Consider the following 10,875-nt stretch of genomic DNA (forward strand, 5'->3'; position numbering starts at 1 on the left):
AACTCCAGAATGCAGCATGGAACTGGCGTTCAACACCAGTTTGCGTCATCTAAACTTAGGCAAAGTATGGACTATTATATATTTCTGGAAAGCCCTGGATGTCTACTTTCCAACTCAATTGAGAGCGCGCCATTTGGAGTTCTGTAGCTCCAGAAAATCCACTTTGAGTGAAGGGAGGTCAGAATCCAACAGCATCTGCAGTCCTTCTTCAACCTCTGAATCTGATTTTTACTCAAGTCCCTCAATTTCAGCCAGAAAATACCTGAAATCACAGAAAAATACACAAACTCATAGTAAAGTCCATAAATGTGAATTTTAATTAAAAACTAATAAAAATATACTAAAAACTAACTAAATTATACTGAAAACTATGTAAAAACAATGCCAAAAAACGTGTAAATTATCTGCTCATCAGGGATCAATACTCTCGGTCATAGATTTTAGGATTGTTTGATGCGATATTTGCATGTCGGTTAGACTATACTCACGATTGGACTCATTGTTAATTTCTAATCCGGCATGAGAATATAACGTTCATCAAAATGGCGCCGTTGCCGGGGATTTACTTATGTGTGCCATTCTATTGGTTAGTGTGAATATGTTAATATGTGGATACTTGCATTTCTCTCTGGATTTTTTGTTTGTTTGATTGTTAGTTAGGATTAATCTTTGCTTAAATACCACTTGATATCATGAGCTTCTTATCTCCTTCATTGTATGACGCGTTCACTACCAAATCCGAGTTTATCCCCATTTGATTCGGAAATTGAAAGAACTATGCTTCATATTAGGCAAGCTCGGAGGCGGTTAGCCTTTGAGGAAGGTGAAAAGGTTTTTACCAATTCACCAACCATATCCGAAGTAGATTCTGACTCGTCATTCAAGGAAGGCACTAATTACTCTTCCATTGATACTACTAATAGTTCTTCTTTTGATCTAGGTGTTGACAACATGGCCGCTCCAAGGAGAGTTACTCTCAAGGAAGCGGGTGCACCGGACTTTGTTTTCCAACCTCTTCATGTACTTCATCCCAACTTAAATGCAAACTTTGAACTCAAGACCGCTCTCATCAATCTTCTACCAAAGTTCCATGGACTTCCCGTACAAGATCCAATTCGACACCTTAAGGACTTTCATGGTGTATGCTCGACCACTAGGAGGGAAGGATATGATGAAGTGGCTATATGGTTGTTTGCCTTCCCTTTCTCTCTTGAGGGAAGAGCCAAGGAGTGGTTTTATACCTTACCTAGTGATGTTGTCTCTGATTGGGACTTGCTTAGAAGAGAATTCCTTGATAAATTCATGCCCGTAGAAATGACAGACAAGCTAAGAAAGGAGATCTCTTGTATTGTACAAGGCGAGATGGAAACCCTATATGAGTATTCAGAACGGTTTCGCAAACTTCTTGACTCATGTCCCAACCACATGATTGACACTCAAGTATTACATAGCTATGTGTGCCAAGGCATGAGAGAGCAAGATAAGAATCTATTGGATGCCTCAAGCAATGGTTCTTTGTCAAAGTATAGGACGGCGGAGGAGGCATGGCAACTCATTACCGACTTGGCCGAATCCACTCAACATGCTAGACGGAGAATCAACCGCCCAAAGGCCGTGAATGAAGTCTCTTCTAGTGGTGAGACCGCTACCCTTACCAAGACCTTGTGTGAGATGACAAGTCTTCTAAAGCAACTCCAAGTGAATAAACAACAACCTCCACCCTCTCTTCAACACCAACAACGCCAACAATTGGTCCCCCAAAAAGTATGCGGCATCTGCTCATGCTACTCCCACTACACGGATGAATGTCCAAGTCTTCAAGAGGATAATACTCTAGTGGCTACCCATAACTTCTATGATCGCTCCTACTATGATCGCCTTAATCAAGGATACCATTCACAAGGGAGCAATTACAACCAAGGGTACCCCCAACAAGGAGGCAATTATAACCAAGGGAGTAACAACTCTAATCAAGGTTGGAGGGATAGCTCTAACCAAGGTTGGTGGGACAATTATCAACAAGGAGATAGGGACAATGGAGGCAATCAAAGATGGAACACAATAACCCACAAAACCGATACTCACAAAACCCACCACCTCAACAACCAAACCAAGGAAGGAACTACCAAACCTAAATACCACCTCATAGACAACCACCTCAACCCAACCAATCACAAGCACCACAAATCACATATCCCTCCCCTTATTTAAATCAAGATGAGACACTCCGATCCATACTCCAAGGGAAAAAAGAACTCCAAAATACACTCAACTCAAGTCTCAATGGTCATACTTCTACCCTTCAAGCCCTCATTGCTCGCATGGAGTCACCTTCTACCTCTACTCCTCAAGCTCCAAACTCTAGTGCCATACCCTCTCAACCTCTACCCAACCCCAAGGGTGGAATCAGCGCCATAACCTTGAGGTCCAGAACTCAATTGAAAGAGAAGAACTCAAAGGCACTTAGCCCAATGATAGCTACTCAAGAGGAGGATGGAGTTGAGATAGAAGAAATTGAAGAGGAGGAGGAAGCACATGTGATAGTTGAAGATGAAGACCCTCAACCAAGGAGTGAAGTCCCTAGAAAGGAGCAAGTCTTAGAGGAAGTGGCTCAACCAATCCCATTTCCTACATTGGCAAGAAAGGCTAAGAAGCGTGTAGAACTTGACCCAAAAATGGTAGAGATGTTCAAGAAAGTGGAAGTAACTATCCCTCTCTTTGATGCTATATATCAAGTGCCTAAATATGCGAAGTTTCTTAAGGAGTTGTGTATGAACAAAGATAGAATCCATGAGTTAGAAATCATTCCATTGAGGAGTTCTATTTCGGCTTTGATGGGAGCCATTCCAGAAAAGTGTGTTGATCCGGGCCCTTGTTTAGTCTCTTGTGTCATTGATGGAGTCCAATTCATTGATTGTATGTGTGACCTTGGTGCATGCGTTAGCATTATGCCCATTTCCATTTGTCATATATTGAAGCTCCCACCGTTGAAGCAGTCGGCGGCTAGGTTTGTCTTGGCGGACAAGATCATAATAACTGTGACGGGTATTGTAGAAGATGTGTTGGTTAACATAAAGGGTTTGGTATTTCCAATTGATTTTCATATCCTTGAGATGCCACCAAGTGAATCCGAAAGGACATCATCTATCCTACTTGGGAGGTCATTTTTGAGGACCTCTAGATTCAAGTTGGATGCCCATTCGGGAACCTACTCATTTGAGATAGATGGGAGAATCGTAAGTTTTAGCTTAGAAGAAGCAATGAGGCACCCACCGGAGAATCATTCCATATTCTGGTGTGACTTAATTGACAACTGACGATCAGATTCTTGCTAGTAAAGAATTTTATAAGAATAATCACGTTGTAAGTATAGTTTCTAAACCAACAGAGAATCCTTTCGTACAAAAACTTTGGTTGTCACAAGTAACAAAACCCAATAAAATTTATAACCGAAGTATTTAAACCTCGGGTCGTATCTCAAGGAATTGCAGGGAGGTGTGATTTATTATTGGTTATGGAAGATTATCTTTTTGGGGATTTTGAATAGTGAACAGGAAAAATAAACTGGCAAGAAAGTAAATTAATTATCATGAAAACCATTGCAAGGTATAAGAACTGGAAATCCCATCCTAGTTATCCTTATCAAGTGTGATGAGAATTGTTTATTGCTCCCACTTAGTTAACCCTTACTAAATAAAGAAAAGTCAAGTGGACTAATCAATTTGATTTTTCAAGTCCTAGTCAACTCCTGTGGAAAGACTAGCTTTAGAGGGATCCAAATCAATAAGCAAATTCCAATTTTCAATCAACAGCTGAGTTTGATAACTCAAGTGTCACCAATTACTCAACCAAAGCAAAGGGGAAAAAATCTAAATTATTTATATCATAAATAGAAGAAAGAAATCATAAATCTGAAATACCTCAAATTGCATTAAATAGAATATTCAAATCTAACATGAAGAGTTCATAAGCCAATTTGGCAACATAAGTAATTAGCAATTGAAATAGAGCAACTAAAGTAATAGAGTGAATAAAAGTAGATAAGAAAAACTAAATTAAAAGAACATTGAACCTGGAATTGAGAAGAAGCAATCCTAAAATTAAGAGAAATTCTAAATCCTAAATCTTAAGAGAGAGGAGAGAGCCTCTCCCTCTACTAAACTACATCTAAAGCCTAAAATTGTGAATTATGAATGTTATCTCAATAAATGAATGGATTCCCCCACTTTATAGCCTCGAATCTGTGTTTTCTGGGTTGAAAACTGGGTCAGAAACAGCCCAGAAATCGCCCCCAGTGATTTCTGGTACGTACAGGTCACTGCAAAGTCACGCGTGAGCGTCGTCCACGAATGAGCGTGGATTGGTTTTTTGCCAGGTCACGCGTGTGCGTGATCCACGGGTGCGTGTCGCCTATCTTCGAGGCAGCTATGGCAAATTATATATCATTGTGAAGCCCCGGATGTTATCTTTCCAACGCAACTATAACCGTCTCATTTGGACCTCTGTAGCTCAAGTTATGGTCAATTTAGTACCAAGAGGTCAGGCTGTACAGCTTTAGCATTTCCTTTAGTTTCTTGTATTCCTTCCACTTTTGCATGCTTCCTTTCCATCCTCTAAGCCATTCCTGCCCTATAAACCTTGAAAACACTTAACACACATATCATGGCATCGAATGGTAATAAGAGAGGATTAAAAATAGAAAATTTAAGGGCCCAGGAAACATGTTTTCAATCGTAGCACAAGATTAGGAAGGAAAATGTAAAACCATACAATTAGTATGAATAAGTGTGCAAAGACTTGATAAAAACCACTCAATTAAGCACAAGATAAACCATGAAATAGTGTTTTATCAATCTCCCCACACTTAAACATTAGCATGTCCTCATGCTAAGCTCAAGAGAAGCTATAAGAGAGTAAAGAGGAATGGTAGAAAGTATGAAATGTAACCTATCTATATGAATGCAACTACATGCAAAATATTTCTACCTACTTGGTTAAAAGTAAACAAATCCTTTAAGAAGAAATATGAACTAGATTTCACTAATTCAAATCATAAAAATGAAGTACAAATAGACTTATAGAAGAAAATAGCTCGTGAAAGCAAGGAACAAAGAATCGAGCATCGAACCCTCACCGGAAGTGTATACACTCTAATCACTCAAGTGTTTAAGGTTCGATTCTCTCAATTCTTAACTAACCTTGCTTTCTAAGGCTTGCTCTTCATCTAACAATCAACAAAAATTTAATGCACAAAATACACATATCAAGAGGTCTTTTAAGGGTTGTAATGGGGTTATGGTCAAGGTAGGATTGTATTTGGCCAAGTGGACTAAAATCTGAATCCTTAGTTAACTTAAACTTTTCACCTAACTTAGGACAATGCATGTAATCATAATATAAAGCCTATCTACCCATGATTATATTTTCCACATATTCATGCATCCGAATTTCGAGTACAGTACATATGCATTGCTTTCACCATTTACTTTGGGGCATTTTGTCCCCTTTTTATGATTTGCTCTCTTTCTTTTCTTTTTTCTTCTTTATTTTTTATCGGGGAGACGACGGCGAGCGACGACACGGCGAGCTGCTCCAAGCCAACAAAACAGAGAAGCCACGGAGGACGGACGGAGGACAGGGGGAAGGAGGACGCTGAGCTACAAGAGAGGGCTTGGCCACAGACGATGCCGACAGCACGGACAGCGGCAGCAGTGCGGCAGAAATGTTGCATGGAGGACCTAGGGTTTTGGTTTGGGGATTTAACTTTGCTTCAGAGTAGAGTGATTCACGAATTGGTAGGGGGGTTGTTGGGGGAAGGGGTGAGGGTGTAAACTGTAAACGCATTAAACAACGTTGGGTTTTTTTTTTTTCCTCAAAAAAAATCAAAACAGGGTCGTTTATCAAGAACCGGAGAGTTACCGGTCCGGTAGAACCGGCCGGTTTTCGGCCGGTTCGACGGTTTGATAGCGATTTTCTAAGAAAAGGTTATTAGAGGTGGACTGGATCGTTTTTACTGCCGATTCCCAGTTGGACCGGTTCAACTGGCCGGTCCGGTCCGATTTTCAGAACATTGGTAATTAGCATGATTTAATCAAGAATCCTCATAGATATAAGTATATAACCATTTCAGTTTGAATTTTGCGAAAAATAAACAAACACAAACAAATTAAGAAAATTATAGATTTGTATCTCCAAAGAAATTACAATTAAAAAACAAAAAAAAATTGCATGACAAGACAATAATAAATTAACACACCTAACAATGTAAGACAGCACAATGAGAATGAAAGTAGCCACATGGTGACCCATGGACACTCCAAAGTCAGAGCGCCGTGTCTCCCAAAATATTAAAGCAAAGAAGGAGTAGGAATATAATCCAGCAGCATACATGTAGAGTGCCTTCAGTTTTAACCTGAAATGTTTAGAGCTTACAACTCTATCACCAGACTTAATTTGAACACAAAATTAATAGCAAGGGAAAATGATTGATGAAAGATATTAAACATTGCAACTGAATAACTATAATAACTGGGCTTGTAAGCAAATAATCTTACTTAATCTTTTGATCTGGTCAGACCTGGCTCCCTGGCCCCACCCAAAAATTTCTTGTATTAGTAAACCAAGGTTCATCATAAGCTACGGACAGAGCAAGTACTTCTGCTGATAGAAAATAAACACATTTCCAGGCTGATTCCTTGAACTTCCTAATTTTTTTTCTTCTCTTATCATTCTGGAAATCCAGCTGCTTATGCCCCTTTCCAAATATCAACTGTCTACCCAATTTCTGTAAATGTTGTTTACCTCAGTTTATATGAACAAACTAGAACCAGAAATAGAAAATTCTAAAAGTATAGAACGACCACAGTGCAAGACCACCAAATGATGACTCCTATCATCATCACAGTTTGATAGATAAAACAAGTGATGAAAAGCATAAGGAAAAATAACATGAAAAAATGAGACGAGAAGCTTATATGTTACCAAGATTATATAAAGTAAGAATGTAATCACCTAATTCAACATAAATATTTAAAATCAGTTTTACCATCTATCATGAACGAGGGAGGAGGGATGAAGCATGCAGATATTCATTGTCTTTGGAATTTCCAATGATGAAGGGTCAGCATTTTCGCTCTTTTAACAAAAAAGTATGTTAACATCATAAATTTAATTAGCTTGTGAAGAAAGCTAACCAAACCAATGCTCTTTTAACAAAAAAGTATGTTAACATCATAAATTTAATTTGCTTGTGAAGAAAGCTAACCAAACCCTCACTGATAAACACACTAATCCAATAAAGGAAAGCAAAAAAAGGATCAAAATGTTGATGCTGAAGCCCCCAGTAGAAATAAAGAAGATATCATAAAATATCAAGGCATATCTGTGAAGATAGCATCGAATCAATTTTGTTATTTACTTTATATATGATCAAATCACATCAGTGTTATTTTAATCAAAATTATACCATTAATTTGCACTGAATTTTGTGAAAATTGAACATCAATAAGACTGACAACTCATATTTATGCATATTTGAAACTCTTATATATTACCATCAATTTTGATCTATAAAAGAGTATGTCTAATGATTTTAGATTGATATGAAATTTTTTAGATTTGATCTACAATGCACAAACTTCTAATCCAACCTATTCAACGTAATAATTTTGATATAATTCAAGTTTCTATCTCTTCCTCTCCTACCTAAGACCCTCAATCTCAACAGAGCTCCAGATAACAGAATTGGATTAAATTTAGGGATTCAAAAACACATTGAAGATATTGTAATCACCCCAAAGCTAAACAGTGTAGGAACCATCTCACACATCTGAAACTATAATAACAATAACGCCGCACAGAACAATACTCCTTAAACTGATACAACAACTCACACATATTATACTCAAAAACTCCGTTCCTCAACAAATTCTCATGAAAACTCAGTAAGAAGTAGCAAACGTAAACAACAATACATTCAAGTCAACGCCACCATGAAAACACTACTGAAAAAAAAATTACGAACTTAACGTAGAAGCCCTTGCAATCGCAATTGTACTTTCCTCAATATTAAAGGCATTAATATTTAAAAAAAAATAGGAACACAAGCTAATAAGAAAAAGTAAAAAAATCCAATATGAGTAACTAAGAGATAATTAGGGAATATTCAAATAAAGTTTGCCCAAGTTAATTCTTTGGTTGACATGTATGCTAAATGTGATTCGGGGAAGCAAATAGGATTTTTGCAAATTGGGCTCTTCAAAGTTCAGTTCCTTGGACAGACCTGATCTTGGGTAATGTTCAGACGGGACACCCTGAAGAAGGTATAAAGCTATTAATTGATATGCAAAGAGCTGAAAAGACTGCAGATGCAGCTACCTGTGCCAGCATCCTAAAAGCCTGTGCAAATTTAGCCTCTCAGGCTCTGGGAAAGCAGTTACACTCGCACATTAATATTTTGGGTAATTTTTAGTTGGTCTACCAATCTGATATTTAATACATTACCAGTGTTATCGACAGTATATTTGTGAATCTAGTAGATTCAAACAAATTCTGATAAAGCTTTATGCGGGTGAAAGCCTAAATACCTTACGATATGAATGTAAAAGTGTTCTTTCGAGTTTCTTGTCGAGTCTTTTCAAAGGCTATGCACTGAGGGAAAAAAATAATATTCAACATCAAATCACATTACAAGGCTTGAATCACTACAGAAGCACTGGAGGTCAAATCATTCCTGAAGCTCAACAAAATAATAAACACATTACCTCTCTTCAGTTACTGCTCTAAATGCGTCCATGAATACTTCAACATTATGGTTTGAACATTCACATTCAACTTCTAATTATACTGTTCACAAATCAGAGAGGAGAATAGTTCTGATGCTTAAGAAAAACGATATTTTCACCCAACTGGTCGCAACTGTAAATTGAAAAATTGTTGGCAATGAATTACATAAACCTTAACAACAAGATTTGTTGCAAAATTAGAAATGCCATCCTTTCCCTCCAATGCTTCTACAACAGCAAGAGCCTTATCTGCTAGAGGTCTAGGAAAACTCTTGGACTACAAAAGGAAATAATAAACAAAATGTAAGTACTCATTCTATGGCTCCTACTAATGCTCAGCAGCAAACACAAAAGCAATACAGACGTTGATGCAAATAACATCTTATTCTTACAATTGCAACTCTGTCTCCAGGACTAACTGAAATAGATTCAGAACTTGGAGCCTCCTGAAGCTCAACACCGTTCTTCAATTTGTTCTGTTCATCCTGCAGATGATGAATCTATTGCGTTAGACCATATTAAACCCTCTAGATATATATTACGTTTACAGACAATTTATTGTATAGAATTACCAGATCATGAAGAAGCATATCCACCATAGGAGCTGCTACTGTTCTTAGTAAATGCCTATGTAAAACAACCTGCCATCATTTACATGTCAATTTGCACATTTCAACAATGATAACAGAAAAATAAAACTTCTAAAAAACATAACAGAACTTACATAAGAGTAAAAACTGGAAATGCAATACGTCAAAAGAATTTAAAATTGCTTCCAATTGTTGCCAACCAAACATTGAGAGAAGGATCATCAAGGGTTCAACCAAAACAAAGGCCCAATAAAGAAACCATAAAACTTTAATCTGGACATCACTTTGACAATGCATAATCGATCGCAAACATGTCAGTTACAGCTGGTGTCCAATGGACTCCTGCACGAACTGATCCTTGAATCTCGCCTTCCTTCACAAGTCCATTAAACAAAGATTGAAAGAAAGATTCATCAACCGCCACACCACCGGTTCCGCCCATTTCCTGCAGTAACTGATGCAATGAGCTCCATATCACCGTCAAATTTGTTGGCACTGTGATGCCCCTTGCTGCCCCCTGAACCATTGCATTCATGCGGGCCACATAGGCGGGAGTATATAATTGCCCTCCCTCAAGCCTTCCTTTCACCTGTCCCAAAGATCAACATCATGTAAAATATAACTCCGATGTCATTCCAGATCTTACATAACACTTGAGAAACACTATTGCGGTGGGTCATGGCTCAGTGGTCAAGGATAAAAAACAAGGAACAGAGTTGACGAGAAGATGGGTTTAGAGAAGGATAGACGATGGGTTTAGGGAATAAAAGCTCAGCAAAATAGAGATTCTGGTGAGAAACATTGACGAAGGAGTTAGGGAAGAATGGAGAAGAATGTTTTGTTTTGGGCGGGTTTAGGTTTTCCTTTTGCGCCAAATTTTGGGAAAAATTGAAAGAGGCACCTATTTATCTAAGATTAAAAATTTTTTAAAGGGGTTTATAAAATCATGTAAATAGAATTTCGAAAAAATGAAAAGGAAAAAAAGACTTCTCCTATTAAAATTGCATGAATTTATAAAAAGTCATAGTAAATGATATCAGTAAAATAAAATATCTTTTGGAATGCACAATAATTTTAAATTGGATGAAATATTATTCAAGTCTAGTGTACTTACCTGCTTAAATATTATATTAGCAGTTAAATTATCTTTATTTTTATTATTTTTTTCAAAACATTAATATACATTTTTGTAATATCCCTTTACTATATTAAACAATATTCTTTTTCTTACTGTATACTAATCTCTGTACACATACCTAATATTAACTATTAAATTACATTGGCCTTCCTTCTTATTTTTTTCTTCTCCTGTTACCTTCTCTTCACCCGATCGTTATGAGTTATCACCACGTATTATCATCGCAACTTTCACCCTTGTCTATCACTATAATCTACAACCATCTATGCTGCTAACTTTTATGAGTTGTTGAAGGTTTGTGGAAAAAATTAAGACACAAAGAATTTATAATTTTTGGTCAAATTATCAAGATTTGATGTTAGTA

At 37.3% G+C, this 10,875-nt stretch overlaps 1 protein-coding gene across 1 annotated transcript; it reads right to left on the bottom strand.

Annotated features, from left to right (window-relative positions):
- LOC107620371 (E3 UFM1-protein ligase 1 homolog) lies at window positions 8,538-9,471 on the bottom strand. Its single transcript, XM_021114916.1, has 4 exons — window positions 9,356-9,471; window positions 9,176-9,268; window positions 8,763-9,060; window positions 8,538-8,649 (listed from the first exon to the last, which is right to left on the bottom strand). The coding sequence occupies exons 1-3, from the start codon at window positions 9,380-9,382 to the stop codon at window positions 8,899-8,901; spliced, it is 282 nt and encodes a 93-aa protein (XP_020970575.1). The 5' UTR covers window positions 9,383-9,471; the 3' UTR covers window positions 8,538-8,649; window positions 8,763-8,898.

This window comes from Arachis ipaensis, chromosome B10, assembly GCF_000816755.2.
Source record: "Arachis ipaensis cultivar K30076 chromosome B10, Araip1.1, whole genome shotgun sequence".
Classification (NCBI taxonomy): domain Eukaryota; kingdom Viridiplantae; phylum Streptophyta; class Magnoliopsida; order Fabales; family Fabaceae; genus Arachis; species Arachis ipaensis.